At 36.1% G+C, this 27563-nt stretch overlaps 1 protein-coding gene across 1 annotated transcript in view; it reads right to left on the bottom strand.

Moving 5' to 3' along the window:
- TMC1 (transmembrane channel like 1) overlaps positions 1-27563 on the bottom strand; it is a 357992-nt gene that overhangs the window by 126143 nt on the left and 204286 nt on the right. Inside the window, exon 2 of the mRNA XM_053575001.1 lies at positions 6474-6521. Within this exon, the coding sequence (XP_053430976.1) occupies positions 6474-6521 (48 nt within the window). The remainder of the gene's footprint in view (positions 1-6473; positions 6522-27563) is intronic.

Genomic DNA, 27563 nt, shown 5'->3' with positions numbered 1-27563 from the left:
GGTGGAGGGTTCGGACCCAGACCTGGCCAAACAGCAGCAAAAAACAAACAAACAAAAAACTACAAAACTAGAATAATTTTGGAGAAATCATTCAGACCTTGAGATTTCTCTCAATTCAAATTTTCTTCATTCTTGATTCCAAATATTTATTTCCTGATTATTCTTGTTGTTTTAAAAGGGCTAGGTGTGGTGGTTCATGCCTGTAATTAATGCACTTTGGGAAGCTGATGTAGAAGGATCACTTGAGTCCAGGAGTCAGAGACCAAACTGAGCAACACAGCAAGACCCTGACTCTACAAAACCTGTAGTCCCAGCTGCTAGGGAAGGTGAGAGAGAATTGCCTCTGCTCAGAAGTTTGAAATTGCAGTAAGCTACCATGATACCACTACACTTTAGCCTGGGCAACAGAGTGAGACCTTGTCTAAAAAAAGGAAACTACACATTTACTTGGTCATTCTGTCATTATGTATAGAAAAAGATAACTGGTAAATATAAATTAATGTAAAATTTAGACCAATAGCAGCATTATCTTTTTTTATTCACCAAATTAATAATTAATGACTCATATCCATAATTTCCTAGGAAACTTCTAGGTAAAGTGTAGAGAGTCAATTCAGTTCCTTCCTTCACAAGGTGTCCTTTTATTATTATTATTTTTCTTTTTTTGCAGGGGCTGGGTTTGAACACACCACCTCTGGTACATGGGGTCGGCACCCTACTCCTTGAGCCACAGGTGCCACTCAGGTCTACTTTTATTTCTCTTTCTTCTTAATGTACTCTGCCATTTAGAATAAACTGTTATAAAAATCAAATATTTCTCACAGATACCACTATCCTCTTAAACAGAAGCTACTGTAGGTAAAAAAAAAAAAAAAAAATGCACTTCAATGGAAAACTATAAATTATCTGTAGCATACCTTTCTGTAAGTGATAAAAGCTATTTTATAACTCTGAAAATCATAGATTACTTGATAGCAATGCAAAATACTTCTTATCTGTAGACACTGAACTCTATTCAATGGAGAGAAAAGCCCCCTTTCAAAGTCTCATCATAATCTCTCCCCCTGACAGCACCATATAATTAGAAGGAAACTGTCAGCTCCCAGTTTTCCCCTGGGAAGGGAAAGAAAAGACTAGAGACTCCAAAATAAAAGGATTTGTACTGTAAAATTTGGATTCAGTCAAAAGGCTGCACTTTTAGAAAAACTGCAAAAATTAGAAAATATTTTGAGAGAAATGAAAGTGAATACACAACATATTAAAACTTATGTGATGCAACAAAGCAGTGCCATAGAGTGAAATTTGTAGTGATAATCACCTACATTATAGAAGAAGAAAATATCAAGTAAATCGCCTAGCTTTACAGCTTAAGAAACCAAAAAAAGAAGAACAATATAAGTTCAAAGTTAGCAGCAGGGAAATAATAAAGATTAGGGCAGAAATAAATGAAATAAGAGCTAGAAACAAAATAAGAAAATTAATAAAACTAAGTTTTCTGAACATTGACAAAATAGACAAAACCAGTTAGACTAAGAAAAAAGAAGATGCAAATAAATAAAATCAGAAATGAAAAAGAAGACATAATAACAGATGTCACAGAAATAAAAAGTTCATATGTGACTACTATGAACAATTAACGACAAATTGCATAACCTAGAAGAAATGGATAAATTCTAAAAACATACAATTTACCAAGAATGAATCATAAAAAAACAAAAATCTGAATAAACCTATAACTAAAAAGAAGATTAAATCAGTAATCAAAATTCTCCCAATAAAGAAATGTCCAGGAACTGATGGCATTCCTAGTGATTCTACCAAACATTTAAGGAAGAATTACTGCCAATCTTTCTCAAACTCTTCAATAAAATTGAAAAGGAAGTAACACTCCCAAACTCATGAAAGGAGGCCAGCATTCCTCTGATGCCAAAACCAGACAAAGACACTACAAAAAAAGAAAACTAGCCAATATTCCTGCTGAACCCCAGATGCAAAATTTCTCAAAAAATACTAGCAAACCAAATTCAACACATTAAAAGGATCATAGGGACCATAGAGATCATGACCAACTGAGATTTATCTCTAAGATGCAAGGGTGGTTCAACATTAAAAAATTAAATAATATGTTATGCCATATTTACAGAACCAAGGATAAAGATCACATCAATCTCAATAGGTACAGAAATACCATTTGACAAATCTGAACATTCTTTCATATAAAAACCTTCAACAAACTAAAAATAGAAGGAAATTATCTCAACATAATAAAACCATATTTTAGTGAAAAACCATGTTTTAGTGAAAAACTAAAAAGTTTTTCTCTAACATCAGAAAAAAGTAAGGATTCTCACTTTTTATCACTGCTATTCAACATAATACTGGAAGTCATAGCCAGAAAAATTAGGCAAGAAAAAGGAAAAGAAAGTTTAAAGGGATCTAAATCAGGAAGGAAGAAGTAAAATATATGTTTGCAGATAACGTGATCTTATATATAGACAGCCCTAAAGATGCCACAGATATATGTTAGAACAAATAAGTGAATTCAGTGAAATTGCAGAATACAAAATCAACATACAAAAATCAGTTGCATTCATATACACTAACAATGAATTATCAGAAAAGAAAATTAAGAAAACAATTCTTTTTATAATAGCATGAACAAGAATAAAATATGTCAGAATAAAACATTGATAATATAAGAAAGGCACAGGAATTGGAAAGACATACTACATTCATGGATTAGAAGACTTAATATTATAAACATGTTCATATTATTCAAAACAATCTACAAACTCAAAGCAATCCCAATCAAAATCTCAGTGGCATTTTTGTATAGAAATAGAAAAAATAATCTTGAAGGTCCTATGGAAACATGAAGGATGTCAAATACCCCAAACAATCCTGAGGGAGAAGAACAAAGTGTTGGCATTATACTCCCCGATTTCAAAATATATCACAAATCTATAGTAATTAAAACAGTATAGTACAGCATAAAAATAATAGACCAGTGGAATAGAACAAACAACCCATATGTATGCAGTCAAGCTGATCTATTATAAGGTTGCCAAAAATATACAATGAGAAATAATAGTCTCTTCAACAAAGAATGTTGGAAAAACTGGATATCTAGGTGCAAAGAAATTAAATTGAACTCTTATTTGAAACCATACACAAAAATTAACTCAGAATTAATTAAAGATTTACATGTAAGACATGAAACTGTAGATCTATAAGAAAACAAAGAAAAAGCTTCATGATACTGGACTTAGTAATGATTTCTTGAATATGACACCAAAGTACAGGGAACAAAAGCAAAAATAGGTAATTGGGATCTCATCAAACTAATAAGTTTTTGCACAGCGAAGAAAATAGAGTGAAAAGTTGGCTCAGTGCCCATACCACAGTGGTTACAATACCGGCCACATACACGAGGGTGGCAGATTCAAACCTCTCCCCAGGCCAGCTAAACAATTGCAACAAAAAAATAGCTGGGCATTGTGGTGGGTGCCCGTAGTCCCAGCTACTTGGCAGGCTGAGGCAAGAGAATCACTTAAGCCCAAGAGTTTGAAGTTGCTGTGAGCTATGATGTCACTGCACTCTACTGAGGGCGACATAGTGAGACTCTGTCTCAAAAAAAGAAAAAGTGAAAAGTGACTATATAAGGAGAGTAAATATTTTCAAATCATATATTTGATAAGGAGTTAATATCAAAAATGTATAAGAAATTCCTACAACTCAAAGCAATATAACAATAATGATAACTCAATTTTTAAAATGCAGAAAGGACTTGGATATTTCTCTAAAGAAGACATACAAATGGCCAAAAAGTATACGAAAAATGCGTAACTCATGAATCAATAGAGAAATGCAAATCAAAACCACAATGAGATTATCCCCTCATACCTGTTAGGATGGCTATTATCAAAAATACAAAATGCAGCAAGAGTTAGCAAAGATGAGGTGAAACTGGGACCCTTGTACAATATGAGTAAGAATGTAAAATGGTGCACCTGATATAAGAAACAGTATGGAAGTTCCTCAAAACACTGAAAATAGAACCACCATATCATCCAGTAATTTGACCCTTCAGTATTTATCTAAAATAATTGAAATTGGGATCATGAAGAAATATTTTTACTCCATGTTCATTGAAGCATTATTCCCAATAGCCAAGATGTAGAAACAACCTAAGTATTCAACAGATGAATGGATTAAAAAAAATGTATTACATATATACTATGAAACATTATTTAGCCTTTAAAATACAGATGGAGGACATCATGCTAAGTGAAATAAGTTACTCACAGAACAGATACTGCATGATTCCAACTTTATGAAGTATCTAAACTAGTCAGACTCATAGAAAAAGAGAGTAGAATGGTGGTTGCTAGAAGCCAAGGGGAAGAAAAATTCAGACTTGTTTATCCAATGGATCTAAAGTTGCAATTATCCAAAAAGAATAAGCTCTAGGAATCTGCTCTAAACATTGTGCCTATAGTTAACAGCACTGTATTGCACACTCAAAAATTTATTAACAGTAAGTCTCACATTAAGTGTTATTATCACAATAAAAAATTAAAGACATTGAAGACCTAACACTATTAACCAACTTAACATTATTAATGTTTATAAAACATTGTACATAACAATTTAGTGCACAATAACTATTCACTGGACTAAATTTTATTCTTGGCCATTAAAAGAAGTGTCAATACAGTTTAAGAAGATTGGCGTCATACAAAGCATGATTTCAATCACAGTGGAATTAAATTTTAAAGTAGCTCCTAAAATTCTTTTAAAGACTAATTATAGAAGTATGATGGTGATGGGGAGGAGGCAAGGGGAGAAAGAGAATCCAGAAATAAATTTACTTGAAGTCAATTAAAAATAAAAACTAAACTATTAAACTTGGATAGTTTTACCATGGACAAAATGTGCATCATTAAATTTAGCTATTACCATTTAGAAACAAAAAGCTGTCTTTAGTCTTTATCTAGCTTCCAAGGATTCAAACTGTAAAATGAACATTTTATGATGGGCTTCTAAATGCAGATTTGTAAATGATGCTAACTTTTGGAATGGACCCAATTCTTTACTCAAAACATGGAACTCATAAACTGTGTGAGACTCCTGTCTATTTTCATTTAGGAGCTACCAAATTAATAAAAACAATTGGCATTGTGAACATTCAGTTGCTGCCACATTGTGATCAAGATATAAAATTGATAGCATCAGGTATAAATTTGATAGCCTTAATGTCCCTATATCGAACTCCTCTGTGTTCTTCTGTTTGTTTGTTTGTTTTGAGATGCAATCTTACTCTGTCACTCAGGCTGGAGAGTAATGGCGTGATCATAGCTCCCTGAAGCCTCAAACTTGTGGCTCAAGTGATCCTCAGGTGTCAGCCTCCCTAGCAGGTAGAACCTGGCTAATTTCTTTCTTTTTTTCTTTTTTAATTTATTTTTTGTAGAGATAGGGTCTCACTATATTGCCTAGGCTGGTCTCTCCTGATAGCAAGAAATTCTCTCACCTCAGCCTCCCACAGTACTGGGATTACAAGTGTGAGCCACAATGCCCAACCTCCTTCTTTAGACATTCTTTTTTCTTTCATTTTTGGTAAAATCAAAGCTTTTACTCATATAATAGTCTTTCTCATGTTCTTGAGTGGTCTTGATGCCTAGAAAGGGGCCACAATTCAGTCTCTTGAGCTAAATCTACAAAAGTAAAAACAGCAGAGCAATTTGAACAAAATACCCATGAATTTGGTATAAAGGAAGACATTCGTTCATTTTCATTGAACCACCTGGTTGATTCAGTCAAAATAACCAGTCTGTCAAGCTGGGTGTGGTGACTCAAACCTGTAATCCCAGCACTTGAGAGGCCAAGGTGGGTGGATTGCCTGAGCTCATTGGTTGGAGACCAGCCTGAGCCAGAGCAAGACCTCCTCTCTAAAAATAGCTGGGTGTTGTGGCAGGCGCCTGTAGTTCCAGCTACTTAGGAGGCTGAGGCAAGAGAATGGCTTAATCCCAGGAGTTTGAGGTTGCTGTGAGATATGACTCCACAGCACATTACCACAGGTGTCAAAGTGAGACTCTGTCTCAAAATAAATAAATAAATAAATAACCAATCTATCCTATTCTATAACTCAGTCTTAGAGAAAAGCTTTTAGAGTCAAAGGATTTTGGGTGGTGGTGGGGAATAGGAGAAAAATTAAAAAGCAAAACTTCCTGGACCAAAATACACTTGCTCATGGGCAACCTACTAATGGGTAGGAGTGCCATATGCCAACTGAATAGAATCTAGAATGGGGATTCTATTTGCTGGATTGATCCCTGTTGTGAGACCATCAAAAATGATCTATGTATGCGTCTGTTTGTATGAGGTAGCTCAGCCCCACAAGCTAGGAGAATAAATTTATTAACTTTACTGCTGCTCCATAGGAAATACATCCCAGTGGGCCCATGGCGACTTACTCGAGCTTTCCTCAGTATCATCTTCTTTTTCCTCCACTTGGATTTGTACTGTTGAAGAAAGAAAAAAAAAGTATAGAAATTATTTAAATGAGGTATAATTGTTAGTGATTAGTTTTTGTTTTTGTGAAGTTAAGAAACACATGTTCAATAAATATATCAAAATCAGCATTATTTACTAATGATATATAGCTATAGCATACTATATGATGCTATATAAGAATTCTTTTGTTTCATTCTCTACAGGGATATCAGCTATAAGCCTATCAGCTCAATTCAAAATAACTTTAACCAATATTAACAGAGGCAAAAATAAAGATCATATGATCCTCTCAATAGATGCAGAAAAAGCATTTGATGAAATCCAGCATCCTTTTCTAATTAGAACACTAAAGAGTATAGGCATAGGTGGCACATTTCTAAAACTGATTGAAGCTATCTATGACAAACCCACAGCCAATATTTTACTGAATGGAGTAAAACTGAAAGCCTTTCCTCTTAGAACTGGAACCAGACAAGGTTGTCCTCTGTCACCTTTACTTTTCAACATGGTGCTGGAAGTTCTAGCCAATACAATTAGGCAAGACAAGGAAATAAAGGGAATCCAAATGGGAGCAGAGGAGGTCAAACTCTCCCTCTTTGCTGACGACATGATCTTATACTTAGAGAACCCCAAAGACTCAACCACAAGACTCCTAGAAGTCATCAAAAAATACAGTAATGTTTCAGGATATAAAATCAATGTCCACAAGTCAGTAGCCTTTGTATACACCAATAACAGTCAAGATGAGAAGCTAATTAAGGACACAACTCCCTTCACCATAGTCTCAAAGAAAATGAAATACCTAGGAATATACCTAACGAAGGAGGTGAAGGACCTCTATAAAGAAAACTATGAAATCCTCAGAAAGGAAATAGCAGAGGACATTAACAAATGGAAGAACATACCATGCTCATGGATTGGAAGAATCAACATTGTTAAAATGTCTATACTTCCCAAAGCAATCTACCTATTCAATGCCATTCCTATCAAAATACCAACATCATACTTTCAAGATTTGGAGAAAATGATTTTGCGTTTTGTATGGAACCGGAAAAAACCCCATATAGCTAAAGCAGTTCTTAGTAACAAAAATAAAGGTGGGGGCATCAGCATACCAGATTTTAGTCTGTACTACAAAGCCATAGTGGTCAAGACAGCATGGTACAGGCACAAAAAAGAGACATAGACACTTGGAATTGAATTGAAAACCAAGAAATGAAACTAACATCTTACAACCACCTAATCTTCGATAAACCAAACAAGAACATATCTTGAGAGAAAGACTCCCTATTCAATAAATGGTGTTGGGAGAACTGGACGTCTACATGTAAAAGACTGAAACTGGACCCACACCTTTCCCCACTCACAGAAATTGATTCAAGATGGATAAAGGACTTAAATTTAAGGCATGAAACAATAAAAATCCTCAAAGAAAGCATAGGAAAAACACTAGAAGTTATTGGCCTGGGGAAAGACTTCATGAAGAAGACTGCCATGGCAATTGCAACAACAACAAAAATAAACAAATGGGACTTCATTAAACTGAAAAGCTTCTGTACAGCTAAGGAGACAATAACCAAAACAAAGAGACAACCTACACAATGGGAAAGGATATTTGCATATTTTCAATCAGACAAAAGTTCTTGATAACTAGGATCTATAGAGAACTCAAATTAATCCACATGAAAAAAGCCAACAATCCCTTATATCAATGGGCAAAAGACATGAATAGAACCTTCTCTAAAGATGACAGACGAATGGCTAACAAACATGAAAAAATGTTCATCATCTCTATATATTAGAGAAATGCAAATCAAAACATCTCTGAGATATCATCTAACCCCAGTGAGAATGGCCCACATCACAAAACCTCAAAACTGCAGATGCTGGCGTGGATGTGGAGAGAAGGGAACACTTTTACACTGCTGGTGGGACTGCAAACTAGTACAACCTTTCTGGAAGGAAGTATGGAGAAACCTCAAAGCACTCAAGCTAGACCTCCCATTTGATCCTGCAATCCCATTACTGGGCATCTACCCAGAAGGAAAAAAAATCCTTTTATCATAAGGACACTTGTACTAGACTGTTTATTGTAGCTCAATTTACAATCACCAAAATGTGGAAACAGCCTAAATGCCCACCAACCCAGGAATGGATTAACAAGCAGTGGTATATGTATACCATGGAATACTATTCAGCCATTAAAAAAAAATGGAGACTTTACATCCTTCGTATTAACCTGGATGGAAGTGGAAGACATTATTCTTAGTAAAGCATCACAAGAATGGAGAAGCATGAATCCTATGTACTCAATTTTGATATGAGGACAATTAAGGTTATGGGGGGGAGGAAAAGCAGAAAGAGGGACAGAGGGAGGGGTGTGGGGCCTTGGTGTGTGTCACACTTTATGGGGGCAAGACATGATTGCAAGAGGGACTTTGCCTAACAATTGCAATCAATGTAACCTGGCTTATTGTACCCTCAATGAATCCCCAACAATAAAAAAAAAATAACTTTAACCAAAATAAATTCTGTATTACAGGAAGTAGACTTGGGTTTTTTTAGGTCATTTCATGTTATGAAAAATTAGATTGTTAGTAAAGCTATAGTCACGTGCCCAAACCAATGAGGTTATTAAAACCAAATTAATGACTTAAAAATCCAGAATAATTCATTCCAACCTGTTCATCAAGCAACACAAAGTCTTTAGAAAAATGCTTAAAGTCTTATCTTTTCTATTTTAATTATTTTTATGGGTATTAAGTTGACATGACCTAAATTGCCCAATCTATCATTCCCCTCAACAGAGTGGAGATGAGTAATTTTGCATTTCTTTTCAAAACAGTCTAGGAAAATTTATTCCTCATCCTATATTCCTACAGCATCTTGTTTTTAGTTTTGCTTCATTTTTATAAAGGCATATAAAGGTTTTATATTTTTAATGATACAATAATATGGGGAAAATATATTAATTGTCAGATTGTTTTCCCTTATCAACCTAATGCCTATTCATTATAGATTTAGACACCCGACTTTGTCTTGGTAAAAATTAGGATAGGCTATCTCTTAAAAACTAAACTTGTTATAAAATATTAATCTCATCATATTTTTATTTAAGTTGAAATGGCAAATGTCAAAAAAAGCAAAGATGACAAATGATGTTGCTGTGTACAGATGAAACAACCCTTGGTTTTGTTTCTACTCACACATTGTCAAGGGTTATTATGCAGAACTTGACAGGCATATTGCAAAAGCAACACATGCCAAGAGTGTAAATTTCATTCACAAAGCAGATTATTGTAAAACCACTTTTTTCCCCTTTAAACATCATCTGCATAAAAATTTTTAGAATATGCAAAATGTTATCACTCCACATCAGCCACAGAATGTGAAAATAAATGTTCTTTTGTTCACAGTGGACATATGCCTTCTGTTGCTGGTTGGAACTGGATCCAGACAGAACAAAGATCTTTATGTCACTACTAAGAGTTTGCAATAATGAAGGCAGACACTTCTAAAAAGATATTCCACATTCTACAATAGGTCATGGTATTTTATTTGCAACTAATGCCACCACTAAGCTTCTTTAGTCAAAGAAGAATTCCCAAGGAAGGCATTTTAATAATACAAGATTAGCCTTAGAGCAGGGTCTTATCAGTTATGTAAAATATAGAAACAGCTGAGGACAAATCGCAAATGCTCACCCACAGCTTATTTTGCAACATGTATAGTCAAAATGAATTTAAACCAAAAAATTTGCACAATATAGTATACTGACATGCAATGATCAACTCACTAGCATGTGGTTTAATCAAGTTAATTAAATGAAATAGGAAAACCTACTTAATGAACAAAAAAAATAGGAGGAAATCTTTAGGAAGATTTGTATCTTAAGTAAGAACAGCAGAGCCAAAATGCAGCCAGGGAGATAAATAGCAATACAGTTTTCTCTAATAACCGGGGGAGGGAGAGAGCAGGGCTGGGGTCACGGATCATCTTATCTGGTACAGAAGGATAGTTACAAATGACCATTAAATAAAATTTAAAATTCCATAAGGGAAGATATTCCCTGCAGTGACAAACACAGAACTAAAATAGAGCTGTAATTTCTAAGTGGTTAAAGGAGGAGTGCTGCAGAACCAGCCCATTCCTTCCTCTCTAGTTGGCTTCCAATCATGATGCTGGTCTGAGCATCAGACCATCTCCACATTCCATTAGGTATCTTCTTTACTCAATAGCATTTCTTTGGCCATAGTACAGTCATTTATTTAAACAGCCATTGTGATAATACTTGTTTTGTTCTTGATTCAAACCCTCAGCAATGACATCATCAGCAGCACCATGACCAGGAGACTTACGCCTCTTTCGCTATCCCCAGGCCAAGTTCAATGTTAATGCCATCTGATTTGGCCTGAAAAGTAATTACATATATCAGCACTGATCTGTACCTCCTCAATTCAAGGCAATGCTAAAGAACCAAGTTAAGAACCCCCTTCAAGATAAAAGGCTATGCAAAGGAATAACTCAGAATACTTGAATGGGAGCTACACAAGGTCTCTCCTTTCTCAATCTTTGAGATGGCCCATTGCCATCATTTGTCTCGGCAATCCCTAGTAGCATATTCCCAATCATATGATCCCCTCATGTGTTGGCTGCTTCCGGATGCCTATTGATCATGCACTTTAAAAATAATCTTCTCTCCTGGGGAGCGATGGGAGGATAATGAAAGAAGAGAAGGGGCAGTCTGTCAAAGTGTTGGAGACAGCAATCAAAACAGCATTCAAGTACATGTATTTAAGAGAGGAACATGCAGCAGGAGCAGATGAACTCCTAGGCAACCCAGATCCTCATTTCATGCAAATAGACTCAGTAATTAAAAACAGTAAAAGGAAACAACAGAGAATGTCCCACTTCTGAGCCATTGGAGTTGTTCAGGAAAGTGGATATTGTTCTGGGCTTTCTTTTTTAATCTCTAGTGCTGAAAGTGTTTCATGGTTTTTCAGAATCACAGAATGGCCAAGTGGCCAGAAGAGTTCAATGGTTTTGCCAGTTCTTTTGACCCATATTTTGCTCTTCAAGCAGTATCTGCTACACCAGTTATTACTTTGGAAACTGAGAATGCAATCAACACATATTGTGCACTTACAAAGGTATACAGAGCAAATAGCCTGGAATATGAGTTTGTAGATTATAAAAAAAAAAAACCACTGTCTCTAATGGGTCTTGCTATTTGATGGAAAAGAATGAAAGTTCTAACCATGAGGTTCAAGATTAGGTATGAATAGTTCAGCCAGCTTACTTAGGCTATAGCAGCAATCTATTAGCTATGTTTACTAGGCTGTTTTGTGTGTTTCCTCTCAGGATTCCTTTTTGTATGTGATAAAATCAGCCACTCTCAGACAAATGGGGTGACTTTTGACTCAGATCAAACTTCCTTGACAAGAATATTAATCTATGGCATGATACATTCCCAAATCTTAGCTAAAGAACTCATGTCATCCTTGTCAGGTATGATGCAAGATGTGAGAGAAAGAATAATCAAAGGACAATGCTTAGACTATTGGCATAGGCAACTGGATGGGTGGAACTGCAAGGAATAAAGATGGGAGACTACAGGGAGAATAGCTTAGGATGGGAGATGTTGAAGATGAGAAGTTTAATTTGAAGTGATGGATTTCAGATGCCTATTAGAGATTCAAGCACAAAGTTAAGTAGGCACTTGAATATTAGCACCTAGAATTCAAAACAAAGGTCTGGGCTAGAAATATGTATCAATTTTGGAATTATTAGCACATAGGTGGTATTTAAAGCCCTAAGACCAGGTGAGATCACTGAGGAAGTGAGTGTAAACAAAAGAGAAAAGGGAGACTACCAAATTGAGAGAGCAGGAAAAAGAACCAGCCACAGAGACAGAGTGAACAATCAGTTAAATAGAAAGAAAATAAGAAGGCAATTTGATAGGCGTCAAAGAGATGTGTTATATGCTGCTAAGTTGAGTACAATGAAGATTGAAAATGGACCATTGGAATTGATGATGTGGAGATCAATGTTAATGTTGGCAGGCATACATCTGATGAAGTTGTGTAGACAAAAGATCCAATCAGAATGAGAAATTGATGATGCAGGTTATAAAATGAACCCTCCCAAATGTTACACAAACAACTCAAGCTACACTATTAATTTAATTACATAGTTGTTCCTGCTTTTGTTCTTGGCTTATGTTTCTCTGACTGAGACACCAAGCAATTGGCTTGGCGCCTGTGGCTCAAGTGGCTAAGGCGCCAGCCACATACACCTGAGCTGGTGGGTTCGAACCCAGGCCAGGCCCGCCAAATAACAATGATGGCTGCAACCAAAAAATAGCCAGGTGTTGTAGTGGGCACCTGTGGTCCCAGCTACTTGGGAGGCTAAGGCAAGAGAGTCACTTAAGCCCAGGAGTTGGAGGTTGCTGTGAGCGGTGATGCCACAGCACTCTACCCAGGGTGACAGCTTAAGGCTCTGTCTCAAAAAAACAAAACCAAGCAATTTACTAATGTACCCTTTCTTAAATTTGAGTCCACTGTATACCAATTCAAAAGTATACCCCTTCTAAAGAATGGGGAAAAGAGAAGGAAAGAAAGAGGAAAAAAGGGGAATAGAAGGAGTAAGTAGGGGAAGGAAAGACTATGAGCACAGCAAAGAAAGGGAAGTCAAAGAATAGAAATGGGCGATGAGTACAGTAAGTGACAGAGGAAAAGGATAAAGGCAAAGATTTGCATTTTTGTCTTTGCTACAAATTATAAATACATATTTTCTATTTTTATATTATATATGTATAACCTCAGGTTAACAAAAATTAGATTGTCTTCCAGTATCTATACTATCAATAGTTTGCTTTAACAAGGTGAGAGGATCTAGAAAATGTGAATAAAATAAAGGTACTTTTTTTTTCTATTTATATATATATTTTATTAAATCATAGCTGTGTACATTAATGCAATCATAGGGTACAATGTGCTGGTTGTATATACACTCTGAAATATTTTTGTCACACTGGTTAACATAGCCTTCACAGCATCCTCTTAGTTATTGTGTTAAGACATTTATATTCTACATTTAGTAAATTGTACCCTTATAAGATGCACCATAGGTGTGGTCCCACCAATTACCCTCCCTCTACCCATCCTCCCACATCCCCTCCCCTCAGTCTCTGCTATCCCCATATTCTTGAGCTATAATTGGGTCATAGCTTTCATAAGAAAGCTACACATTAGTTTCATAGCAGGGCTGAGTACATTGGATACTTTTTCTTCCATTCTTGTGATACTTTGCTAAGAAGAATATGTTCCAGCTCCATCCATGTAAACATGAAAGAGGTAAAGTCTCCATCTTTCTTTAAGGCTGCATAATATTCCATAGTGTACATATACCACAATTTATTAATCCATTTGTGGGTTGATGGGCACTAGGGCTTCTCCTATAACTTAGCAATTATGAATTGGGCTGCAATAAACATTCTGGTATAAATAAAGGTACTTTTTTTTTTTTTTTTTTAAGGATAGTGTATTCCAAAGAAAAATCTGTCATATTCTATAAGGAAGGAGAATTATAAGCCCCTTAACAAAAACACGGAATCTCTCCTTTTGGGGTTGGGGGGAAGAGAAAAGAGGGGAAACAGACCAGTGAAACTATAAAAAATAAGGTATGGTTTAGAAATAAAAGTCTCCTTAAAATTCAGCCTCCCTATTAATAGACCCTATGCAATTATATTCTCTGAAAATTCTATATCTGAAGCCATCCAGTGACCCTCACATTGCTAATTTTTGATTGTAGCAATGTTAATGATGATGGTGATGCAGATTATATGAAGAAAATTACGTATGTATATACATTTATGTGTATGTGTTTACGAATAGATGCTATAGCCAAGAACCACATTTAGATTTTCTGCTTTTCTAAAACCCAAACAAAGAATAAATCATTCTAAATGTCAAAAGAATGAAAAAGTTAGCTATGAATGCCAGACTGAGGTACCAAACCGTATTCAGGTAATTACCTTCATGTAGAGAATGGCGCCCCTCTCTGCTTTCATTTACTTCTGATGAACACTATTGGCAGGTGCAAAGTAGGGGACAGAAATCAGTCTCTACAAAATCAAATTAAAATGATGGGATGAAAAAAAAAAATGATGGGATGCAATCCTTCTTACTCCAGAATAGTATCTAGTCAAGACATCATATTTGAGTCAGGTTAATTAAGCAGCCATTTTTATTTTGGATACTTTTAAGTAAGAATAAGAGGCTCATAGCATTTGCTTGTAACAACCCCAAGTCCTTCAAATGACAGTAAGAGGCATGATATTTCAGAAGCCATTGAGTGAATAGAAGTATTGTAGTTCTTCTACCAATCAAATACTTTAATAAAGCTGTAAACTATAAGACATTTTAAAAATTATCAAAAGTAGGAAACACAGAATGAGATTATATTTAAATACCACCAAAGTATCTGGGGAAAAATTTAATTTAACAGACCTGGCCTGATAGTCCTTTTGCCTTTGCCAGGATCTTTCTTATCGGCCTTAAAAACCATCTTTGTGAAAACCAGGAGGCACACATATTCTAAAACATTCTAATGGAAACTTGTATAATAAATGCCCCCAAAGCTGGTCATCACATATTCAAACATTATAATACCTTAGAGGAACTAAATAGTTATTTTCAATCTCTGTGGTTTTAAAATTACAAAGAGAAAAATAATGTTAGTTTTTGGCAAGACTCACCCACCCAAAAGAAAGGGGACAGGCAAAAATTACAACTGTTACAATAGCTGTCATCTTCCAATGTTTTTTCTTCTAGATTATACTCATTTTTGAGGCTTTAAGGCCCCCAAGAAGTAGAGAATAAATAGCTGCTGATACCAGCTTTATTAAAAGCACAAAATAAAATACCAGGGTTGATAAATGGAGCACGATGAAGTTTGTGGAGAAATACATTTTACTGTGAGGTCATAGAGAGGATGGCTAACTCTGAGCCAAACAGAAAGGAAATAAAAAGAAAAACCACTCAAAATAAAGACCTCCATTCTCTCCTTTTACAATAGAAATAAATTATTTTTTATATACTTCAGAAGGAAGGAAAGGAGATGCACATCTAATTTTCTTGCACTTTTTCCTCCTGCTTTTATGGTACATGAAATTATAATTAAACACAGACTGAGCAAAGTGGGTAGCTGGTATGTTTCCAAATTCTACCACCCCTAAGCTGAGAGAACAAATATGAAATGCTGAAGCATAGTTCTGCAAATGGCGAATTACATGTTGGAATGGAGTATTTGTGAGAAACTGCAATTAGGTATCTCACAACCCCATTGGTCTGCAGAAAGAACAAAAACAGCTCTTGCTCTATGTGGTTTGGAGGGCTGGCTTTTTTTTTTTTTCAACTATGCATATTCAATAAATAAATAGCTATTTATAAAGGCATTTAGGGCTCTCTGTGGTTACAAAAAAAGTAAATGGTGAGCCTTGCATTTAGATTATTTAGGGGGGAGGGAACATTGTTTTATTTAACCATGCTGCCATAATATATATTCAGAGTGTATGCACTCACATTGCAATTACCATCATAAAGGGCAACCACTGTAAATAAGTGCGGTGAAATAAAAATACATTCTCTTGTGTGAGTTCTTGCAGTTAAAATCTTTTATAGTAATAGGATACCAAAATAACCAGATAAAAATACAAATTTCTGTTGTAAACTCTCAGCAGCTATGCTTATATCCTTGGATTATTCAGAACACAAAGGAATCTTCTGTTCTCCCTAGAATTTCTGCAATATTTCAAGTCATTAAGAATGGTCATCATGATATGTGGATAAACAAACAAAATGAAACAAACAAACAGAAAACACTACAGAATTGTAAAATTGTGAAACAAAAGATTGTCTCTAAAACAGAAAGAAGTACAAAAGGCTGGCTGAACTCTATACACGTCTTTACCCTTCCTTTGTAGCGCTGCTTTTGTTCACATCAGAGATGCTAATTATTGCTCATTAGCATACATTAGTGAATGTTAACGAGTGTCTTCTAAAGAACAAAAGGGGGGGAGGGTAGAGTCATGCTGCCTGCTTAGCAGTGGAGAAAGGGCTGCAAGGGAAGACAAAGACTGAGAAAAAGAAAATAAGAACAACATACGATTTGGATTTGTTGCTTCCTAAAATTTGGAAGATCTGTCTTCTAATAGCACCAAGAAGGATGAAGTGATTTACTTTATTTTATTTCTTAACAAAATAAGAAGAAAAGAAAAAGAGAAAGCAAGTCGTTCACTAGAGTGAATCAATTATTTTGCTCTTTAGCTTCTTGCCTAAAATCACATTTTGTAGGATTTGCTAGCCAACTAGGGATGAGAGTTAATGTAGTCCTCACTTAAAGAAAATGAATTCTGGATTTTAGGTGTACTTGTCAACCCATCCCAATTTTTTCTCCCATAGACTCAACTTAACAATATTAAGGAAGACTAAACCTAAAAATGTTTGTATATGATCTTTAATATAAACAGTTTACACAGAATGAGATACGGGTATGAATTAATATGCCATAATTTGGTTAATATTTAAGTAATTGAGATTAGTAACTCACAATGTTAGAAAGACTCTAGTCAGAAGCACTTCAGTCATCTCTATCTCACATCAGTACCAGATGATTTATTGATCATAATAATGTGTATTAGAAATAAATTTTGTAAAATTATATGTTACTAAGGTATATGGATTGGTTATATTGTTTCTGCCCCCTGTCTTTACATGCACAGGGTCAGAGAATATACTAGCCTCAATAATTTTTGTTTAGAATGGTAAGAGACAGAATTGGGTTACCGACCCACCCAGGAAAGATTCCTGTCCCAGAAAGCATGTCCCTCCCAGGAAATAGTGAACGGAGCAATCCATGCCCCCCTAACTGTGTCCCACCTACTTGCCCAGGTAAAACTATGGACAGACCAATTCTGGCTGCTCTAACCCTTTAAATCCCTGTCCACCATAGCCCATGTGTGGATTTCTCCCTAGTCAGGAATCTCACCCCACCTGCCCTCCAGGTGGAATAAAAGCCACTTTAATTGAATGAATTGGTTCTCCATTTTCCTTTCATCTTGTGTCTGGGAATGATTTTATCCTTGAGTCCAGAACCTTTCAGTAAGTACTCTAGATCTAGGAGTTGCAAATACTTGTTTTGCCACTTAATGGAAAATCTCTATGAAGTAGTATAAATTATTCTCATTTTCCAAATGAGTTAGAGACCTAGAGAGGGTAAGTGAGTAAATAGCCTCACTTCACACAGATAGTAAACTAAAGACCTAAGGTTTTCCTTAAAGTCATCCCAGATGTCATCACCAAGGCCTATTGATTTTACATCCTTGATTTGTCTCCTTTTCTTGGTCACTACTGTCAACACCACAGAAAAGATACCATCTCCTTTTTTTCCAGAATACAGAATTAGCCTGTCTTCTCCAGCCAATTCATTTTCCATGATGTATCCCATTACATATACAAATAAATGCAATTTTACATTTACTTGTTAGATTGTGGGGGTGGGGGGGTTGTTTTGTTTGCTCAGTATATATACCACACACTTTCAAGACAGCATCTTAGTTGCCCCGTCATAACACTGTACAGGGGAAATGTCACCATCTCTCTTTTTTGGCGATGCCTTGACACAAGATTTAGAAATATAATAAAATAGAAAATAGAATAGAATGTTGATATTCTCAAAGAAATAATGAGGTTTTTCAAGAATCACCAAAATAATCATCCACTGCAGAATGTCATAAGACAGTAATTTTTTTTCCTAAAATAATATTCCTATAGATAAAATGTTTATGTCCCCTTTAAAATTCTTATGTTGCAACATAACCCCACTGTGATGGTATTAGGAAGTAAGGTCCTGGGAGGTAATTAAGTCATAAATGGATTAGTGCCCTTATAGAGACATTGGAAACCTCCCTTGCCCCTTTCACTGTGAGGAGGCACAATAAAAAGCTGGCTGTTTATGAACCAGAAAGTAGCCTCTCAGCAGACACCAAATCTGCCAGGGCCTGGATCTTAGACTTCCCGGATTCCAGAACTGTGAAAAACGAATTTCTCTTGTTTGTAAACCACCCAGTCCATGGTATTTTGTCATGGCAGCCAAACAGACTAAGACAATTACATATTGCACTGTGTACAAACAACAGATGCTTTGGTTTAAGCAAAGCCAGAAGGGCAATGGGGAATAGAAGGAGGTAGATGGGTTGTGTGGGAGAGAGGAGAGAGAGACTGTGAATGAGAGACAGTGAGGCTTATAGACCTGGGGAAATCTTCTAGAGTCAGGAAATAAAGGTCTAACAAAGAAGGTCTTGAGGGAGAAAGACAAAGTCATTAATTATATTTAACATCTTATGCTGAACATGATGAAATCCGAAACACAAGGGAAAAAAAAACTAACCCATTTGCCTCAATGAAAAGATCATTATAAATATAAGACAAAACTAGGTGTCATGAAAATGCGAGCCTTTTGGGTGAAATATATTGGGAGCTTGAAATAAAATAACACCAATTATAATAAAATATAATGGATTTTAGAGGAAAGGAAAAGTAAGAAACTAAACCCATACAGAAGTTTCTTTGGTGGGGTGGCAGCTGGAAATGTTACATACTAACATACTAGTAAGTTTTTTTTTGTTCCAACACACACACGTGTGCCTGGCATAGAAACTAATGGTTATTTTATCAGAATAAAGAAAAGAATTTATGTGTGTGATTCCCTTCCTGGCATCTTTTTAGCCACATTTTAAATGAAGATTATAATCAAGAATTTCTAGTATCTTACTTTCTGAAGAATAGGAGAGTGAAAAGTGCTCAAACCATGTACTTCCCTAGAGTTATCTATTTCCTGGGAGAAACTGATAACTCTAAGAAAGACATACTAGATGTAGTCTATACAAATATATCTGAGAAAATATATATACATAAACTGTATTATATATAAACATATACAGTTTTTCTTTTAAAGCTAAAATGAAGACTTTCTTTGTGCCAAGTACTTTCTAACTACTCTCATTTTATTTCATGCTTCTAATACAGGAGACCCTCTGTAATTTGACCACCCAAGCAACTATAATGAACTGGACACCATATGGAGGTGGTCAACATAAGCAACCAGGTCTACTACTGGGGTGATATATACATATGATGCATGTCTGGTCTATGAAAATTATGTCAACATAAGGAGGTGGTCAATGTAGGGAGGTGATCAACTATGGAGATTCTACTATAATACAATAACATAGTTATTGCTAATACTATTTTACTGGTGAGAAATCTGAGGCTCAGACAAATTGACAGCAAGAAAGTAACAGAACCAGAATTCAAACCCATAGGCATGAATATGAACACTAAAATTCACGGTCTTAAAGACTGTAGTTCATTATTTCTGTAAGATGGAGTACTGCCTTCAATGTGGAATTGGACAAGCTAACTTAGAATACACATCCAAGATTTATCTGTGCCTAAAGAGACTCATTACTGAGAGTCAATACCTTCTCTCTCCTTCTATCAAAGAAACTCTGGATACACACAGGTCAAATGACTCAACAAAGATCATAAAACCAGTTAGTGGCATAACCATCCAAACTCTGATCTTCTATTTCTACATACAGTGTTGTTTTCACACCATCCTTACTCAATCACATCCATTGCAAAAATTTACTCAAAAGCTACAAAAGTCTCTGTTATAAAATCAACAGCGATGAATGCAAGCCATTTATTTCATAGCAAGTCTGAAAAAGAACATACACCTCCATCCAAATTCAGGTTCCTACCACCAACTTTATTCTCTATGCAGATGAAGGATGGTAAAAATTAAATGCATGGATGTCACACATTTGCCACACTTTATTCATTAGACCAAACCCCATTCATCCTAGCACCTGTCATAGGATCTTGTTCAGGACATTAACATAGCAGGTGTTCCAGGGATACTTGTTCAATCAATGATTTAGGCCAAAATGTACACCAAACAGAAATAGTAAAAGTCTACATATCAGTCTATTTCTACAGCAAATTGCACTGTGAAAAGAAGCAATCCCAACATTTTTTCATCCGTGTTGGTTGCAAGCAGAGTAGAAAACAAGGATTAGGTATCAGTAATTGATTGCCTATATCTGACCCAATTTTAAAGATAACTACCTTCAATGTCATTTAGTAAACTAACATTGCATCACAACATCTACTCTGGGCAAGGCTCAGGGCCCAGCGTGTGGAAGTTAATTTGTGTGTGTGTGTGTGTTTGAGACAGTCTCACTATGTCGCCCTTGGTAGAGTGTCATAGTGTCACAGCTCACAGCAACCTCAAACTCCTGGGCTTACGCAATTCTCTTGCCTCAGCCTCCCAAGTAGGTGCCAGCCATAATGCCCAGCTATTTTTTGTTGCAGTTGTCATCATTGTTTAGCACGCTCGGCCTGGGTTTGGACCCACCGGCCTCAGTATATGTGACTGGTGCGGTAACCACTAGGATACAGGTGCTGAGCCTGGAAGTTAACTTTATGTCCGATAGTCATAGAATACCTAGATAGTTGATTAAACACTATTCTGGGTGTGTCTATGAAGATGTTGCTGGATGAGATTAATATTTGAATTGGTAGCCTGAGTAAAGCAGATTCCCTCCCTAAAGTGGGTAAGCCTCATCTAATCCATGGGAGGCCTAAAATGAACAAAAGGCTCAGCGAGAGAGAATTTTCTCTCTCTGCTTGAAGGTCTTCAAGCTGGGACATCTGTCTTCTCCCTTCAAACTTTGACTGGAATTCACATCATCAGCTCTCCTGGTTCACAAGCCTTTAGATTGCAGATCTTGGGACATTTTAGCCACATGAGCCAATTGCCTATTTTGTATATGTAATTATTTTTGTTTCACTGGAGAACACTGGCTAATGCAGAGAATCTCTGCCTTTGAGATTACTTTGATGGAATTAGATAAGTACAATAGAAACAAGACACAAGAAATGATAATTTGGCAAATTCCCCCAGAGAAATACAAAGGACATACAAGAGAGGAGAGAGAAAGAGAAAGATAGAAATAAGGTTCATTAGGGAGTTTTAGGAAATTTGCTTTTTGCTACATTTCTTCAAATACTTCTGGAGACAGGCAAATTGATCAATATAAATAAACACATATTTCAATACCTGATTTCATTGGATTAATCCCAATTTCTTTAAGATCATGGCCATGAAGATCAGAGTTTATTTTCATGACTTGGTCTAGTACTAAGAAATATGAATAAGAAAGAAAGACTTTCATTCATCTAAGTCCTAAGACTATTGTACTCATACCACAGAACTAGAAAAGACAACTCAGAGCTTTCGAGTTGGCAGCTGGTTGTAGTAGAAAGAGCCTGTGTGTTCAAGTCAGATAGAGCCACGTTTGAATTTCGACTCTGCTACAATTCTGTGCCATCTCCTATTTTGGATAATTTGTATAAAATCTATGCCTTAGTGAAAGGAAGGAATTACAACCTTCATATAGGGTTGCTGTGAGAACTAAATATAATAATACATACCTGCAATATGCACAATATGGTCCCTGGCATAGGACAGTGGTTGTAACAGTTTGCAAGGGCTGTTCAAACACCTTAATACATACTAATGTACATGTTTGGAATCTTTCATCTAAAATTCTAAAAAGATAAGGAAAGTGTATCTGCTTTGAGCTTTACCTAGGACTCTGCAGGTAGGATAACTGCCATGATATTTAGTCTGAGATGATGTTAAGAGCCATTCAACCAAAAGGTAAAGAATAGGAATAAAATATTACTATAAACTCTGTCTCCTAGTGCTCGTAGCTCCTCTGACACCCATGCCTGTTCATGATGCCAACCAATATTGAATGTGGATGAAGCCAAATTCAAACTCATGCTGCCTGGGCTGAACAGTCAGTTTCATCATCCAATGTTGTCTTCTTAGCAATTGGAGGAGGAATTTTAACACAGTCACAGTTAATCAAGAAGCAAGGGACCAGAAAATATTTCTTGTCATACAGTGCCACAGAAATCATAAAACCAGTTCTACACAAAGACAGAAACAGGAGTCCATAGAATCTGAAATGAGAGATTAATATGATCTCTCCCACCCACCCACCCCCAGAATGCTTTTTCTTGACAGTATTCGGTACTCTGACATCCAGAGGACAAATTATCATGAGTGTAGCAATAGAAAAAAAAAAAAAAAAAAAGCGTGGGATAGAGTCACTTAGTAAGAACTTGACAGTCTGCCAAGTCCACTAAAAGTTGGGACTTTGTCCTTGCCAATATACTCTGTATCCTGATTATGTTTTTCATTTTCAGTTGAGGGTAACCAATTTTATATTCTTTTATCTAAGTGCCAATGGGTTCAGACTGTAATTGTAACTATCACATCCAAAGGGAAGGATGATAGTCTAAGTCAGATCTAAACGTAGTCTCCCAACAGCCTAATAGAAAGTAGAAAAGGAAAAAAAAAAAAAGAAAAGAAAAGAAAGTAGAAAAGACAGCTGATGTCAAGAAGAGAGACCCCTATGAAGGGGCAACTAATAAGGGCAGGTGCTCATCATTTTTTAATTCTTCATTATTCCTTCTTTACCTCACGTGGGATGGAATCACTTTAATTATTGGGACAAGCCATATCCTAAGTCCAAAAAGTAAGATCAGACTACACTAAACCAGTTTTCTAACACAATATATTTAATAGTATATTTTTCCATTGGTAGGAGGGATGTCTAAAATTCTGACCGTAGCCTCAGAATTGGTCTACCTAATTTGTGCAAGTGTTCCCCAAGAAATTAGTTCATAGCTCATACACAGCTAGAACAGACCTTTGCCCGTGGCTCTTCGAGGTGATTTTGCCACAGACACTCATCAGAACTGTTCAGCTCCACACCCTGTCTCCTGTGTCATGAAACCTCACTCTGAAGATGTGTGTGCCTACATTTGTGTGTGTGTCCGTGTGTGAAAAAGAAAGGGACAGAGAGACCAAGAGAGACAGAAAAAAAGGATTTTTTAAATTCAGTCAAAAGGTTTCAGAATCCTCGATTTTTTTTTTTTTTTTTACTTCTGAAGCATCCATTTAAAGTAAGTTAACTCCAAACAACAAATTGTGTCAAATGCCTGTGTGTGGTTAAGCTGTTCACTCTCCCTGAAACAATTATCATCAATAGCCGGATGGCTAGATATAAGGTTAGCTTATTTTCTATTCATCAGCTCAGCCAGGCTGCATTGAGAATATATTTTAATGGATTCCATGACAAAGAGCATCAATACTGCTCTTCATTCTATGGTGCTAAATTCTGCCACCGTCTCCAAACCTATTCACCAGTCTCCTCAATTCTGGAGGATTTTAAGAGGCAGAGCTTCCCAGGCTTCTCAACCTTTAATGTGCATCATTATCACCCGCAGAACTCATGAAGACAGGGACGCCTGGACCACCTTCAGAGATCCGATTCAGTAGGTTTGTGTTGGGCCCAATAATTGACTCTCCTAAAAAGCTAGGTTGTGCTAACACTGCTAGCGATGCAGGGAACCATGGCTTTAATAAGGCAACCTGAGGGAGTGGAGGGAGTTAATATGCTCCTGCCACCTTCTTTTAGGAAACCTATCTCTCATGACTTAGAAAATGTCTTTGTTTATCTTTATGCCAAACTCACACTGTCTTGATCACTACAGCTTTATAATAAGACTTGAGGACTAGTACATGTCTTTCAGCTTTGTTCTTCTTTTTCAAAGATAGTTTGCCTCTTGCAAGTCCTTTGCATTTTCGTATAATGTTAGAACCAAGTTGTCAATTTTTGTGAGCATTTTTTAAAGCCTACTGGAATATTGACTGTGACTGTGTTGAATCTCCCATATGCCAAAGAATATATCAATCTGGGGAAAATGAGTACCTTAACAATACTGAATTATCCAATTCACAAAGGATGTTATCCATTTACTTCTGTCCTCTTTAATTTCTTACAGCAATGTTTTGTAGTTTCTATTGTTCAAGTTTTGCATCATTTTTGTCAGATTTGTTCCTAGATACTTTGTAATATTTTTTCTGATATTGCAAATGATATTTTTAAAATTTTAATTTCTGATGGTTGCTTGCATACATTGATCTTTGGTTATGTTTTCTTGGAATGTCTTTGTCTGGTTTTGGTATTAGAGTAGCACTGACCTCAGAGAAAGTTGGGAAAGAGTCTCTCCTCTTCAATTTGTAGAAAGGTTTGTACAGAATTAGAATTACTTTTTACTTTAATACTTGGTAGAATTCTCTGGGGAAGTAATCAGAGCTTGAAATATTATTTGTGGAATAATTTTTTTTTTTTTGCAGTTTTTGGCCAGGGCCTGTTTTGAACCTGCCACCTCCAGTATATGGGGCTGGGGCCCTACTCTTTTGAGCCACAGGCACCGACCTATGGGATAATTTATATATTTTTTTATTATTTTTTTAATTATTTATTTTTATTGTTAAATCATAGCTGTGTACATTAGTGCAATCAAGGGGTACAATGTGCTGGTTTCATATACAATCTGAAGTATTCTCATCAAACTGTTCAATGTAGCCTTCATGGCATTTTCTTAGTTACTGTATGTAGGCATTTGTATTCTGCATTTAGTAAGTTTCGCCTGTACCCATTCTAAGATGCACCATAGGTGCAGCCCCACCCATTACCCTCCCTCCACGATAACCTCCCCCCTCCCTTCCCCTTCCTTGGCCCTTTCCCCATAGTCTTGTGCTATAGTTAGGTTATAGCCTTCATGTGAAAGCTATAATTTAGCTTCATAGTAGAGCTAAGTACATCGGATACTTTTTCTTCCATTCCTGAAATACTTTGCCAAGAAGAATATGTTCCAGCTCCATCCATGTAAACATGAAAGAGGTAAAGTCTCCATCTTTCTTTAAGGCTGCATAATATTCCATGGTATACATGTACCACGATTTGCTAGCCCATTCGTGGGTAGATGGGCACGGGGGTTTCTTCAATGACTTAGCAATTATGAATTGCCCTGCAATTAACATTCTGGTACAGATGTCTTTGTTATATTGTGATTTTTGGTCTTCTGGGTATAAACCTACTAAAGGAATTATAGGATTAAATGGCAGGTCTATTTTTAGGTCTCTAAGTATTCTCCAAACATCCTTCCAAAAAGAACGTATCAGTGTGCATTCCCACCAGCAGTGTAGAAGTGTGTCCTTTTCTCCACATCCACACCAGCATCTCTGGTTTGGGGATTTTGTTATGTGGGCTACTCTTACTGGGGTTAGGTGATATCTCAAAGTAGTTTTGATTTGCATTTCTCTGATGATTAAGGATGATGAGCTTTTTTTCATGTGTGTGTAGATCGTGTGTCTGTCTTCTTTAGAGAAGTTTCTCTTCAAGTCCCTACCCACCATGAGATGGGATCATGTGTTCCTTTCTTGCTAATATGTTTGAGTTCTCTGTGGATTCTGGTTATTAAACATTTATCGGAGGTATAACCTGCAAATATTTTCTCCCATTCTGAGGGCTGTCTGCTTGCTTTACTTACTATGTTCTTGGCTATGCAGAAGCTTTTTAGTTTGATCAGGTCCCAGTAGTGTATTTTTGATACTGCTTCAATTGCCTGGGGAGTCCTCCTCATAAAATATTCACACAGGCCAATTCCTTCAAGAGTTTTCCCTGTACTTTCTTCAAGTATTTTTACAGTTTCATGTCTTAAGTTTAAATCTTTTATCCATTGAGAGTCTATCTTAGTTAATGGTGAAAGGTGTGGGTCCAGTTTCAATCTTCTACAGGTTGCCAGCCAGTTCACCCAGCACCATTTGTTAAATAGGGAATCTTCTCCCCACAGAATGTTTTTAATTGGCTTGTCAAAGATCAAATGAAGGTAAGTAGCTGGATTCATCTCTTGGTTTTATATTCTGTTCCAGACATCTACTTCTCTGTTTTTGCGCCAATACCATGCTTTTTTGATCACTATTGATTAGTCTCAGGTCTGGTAGTGTGATTCCTCCAGCAGTGTTTTTATTGCTGAATAATGTTTTGGCTATTCGAGGTTTTTTCTGATTCCATATAAAATGAAGTATTACTTTTTCAAGATCTTTAAAATATGACAATGGAGATTTAACAGGAATTGCATTAAAATTATATATTGCTTTGGGTAGTATAGACATTTTGACAATGTTGATTCTTCCCAACCATGAGCATGGTATGTTTTTCCATTTGTTAACATCTTCAGCTATTTCTTTTCTTAAAGTTTCATAGCTCTCTTTGTAGAGATCTTTCACATCCTTTGTTAGGTATACTCCCAAATATTTCATCTTCTTTGGCACTACTGTGAAAGGAATAGAGTACTTGACTGTTTTTTCGGCTTGGTTATTGTTGGTAGATATAAAGGCTACAGATTTATGGGTGTTGATTTTGTAGCCTGAGACATTGCTGAATTCTTTGATACTTCTAAAAGTTTTGTAGTAGAATCCCTAGTGTTTCCCCGATATACGATCATATCATCTGCCAAGAGTGAAAGTTTGATCTCTTCTGTCCCTATGTGGATACCCTTGATTGCCTTTTCTTCCCTAATTGCAATGGCTAAAATTTCCATTACAATGTTAATGAGCAATGGAGACAATGGGCAACCTTGCCTGGTTCCTGATCTAAGTGGAAATGATTTCAATTTAACTCCATTCAATAAGATATTGGCTGTGGGTTTGCTATAGATGGCCTTTATTAGTTTAAAAAAAATGTCTCTTCTATACAAATTTTCTTAAGTGTTCTGATCATGAAAGGATGCTGGATATTATCAAAAGCTTTTTCTGCATCAATTGAAAGAATCATATGGTCCTTATTTTTTAGTTTGTTTATGTGCTGAATTACATTTATAGATTTACGTATTTTTAACCAACCTTTGATGTGTTGTTGGATTCTGTTTGTTAGGATCTTATTGAGTATTCTTGCATCAATATTCATTAGTGATATTGGTCTATAATTTTCTTTTCTTGTTGGGTCTTTCCCTGGTTTGGGGATCAAGGTGATGTTTGCTTCGTAGAATGTGTTGGGT

This window comes from Nycticebus coucang, chromosome 2 (assembly GCF_027406575.1).
Source record: "Nycticebus coucang isolate mNycCou1 chromosome 2, mNycCou1.pri, whole genome shotgun sequence".
Lineage (NCBI taxonomy): Eukaryota > Metazoa > Chordata > Mammalia > Primates > Lorisidae > Nycticebus > Nycticebus coucang.
This window is presented reverse-complemented; position numbering and strand designations above follow the sequence as displayed.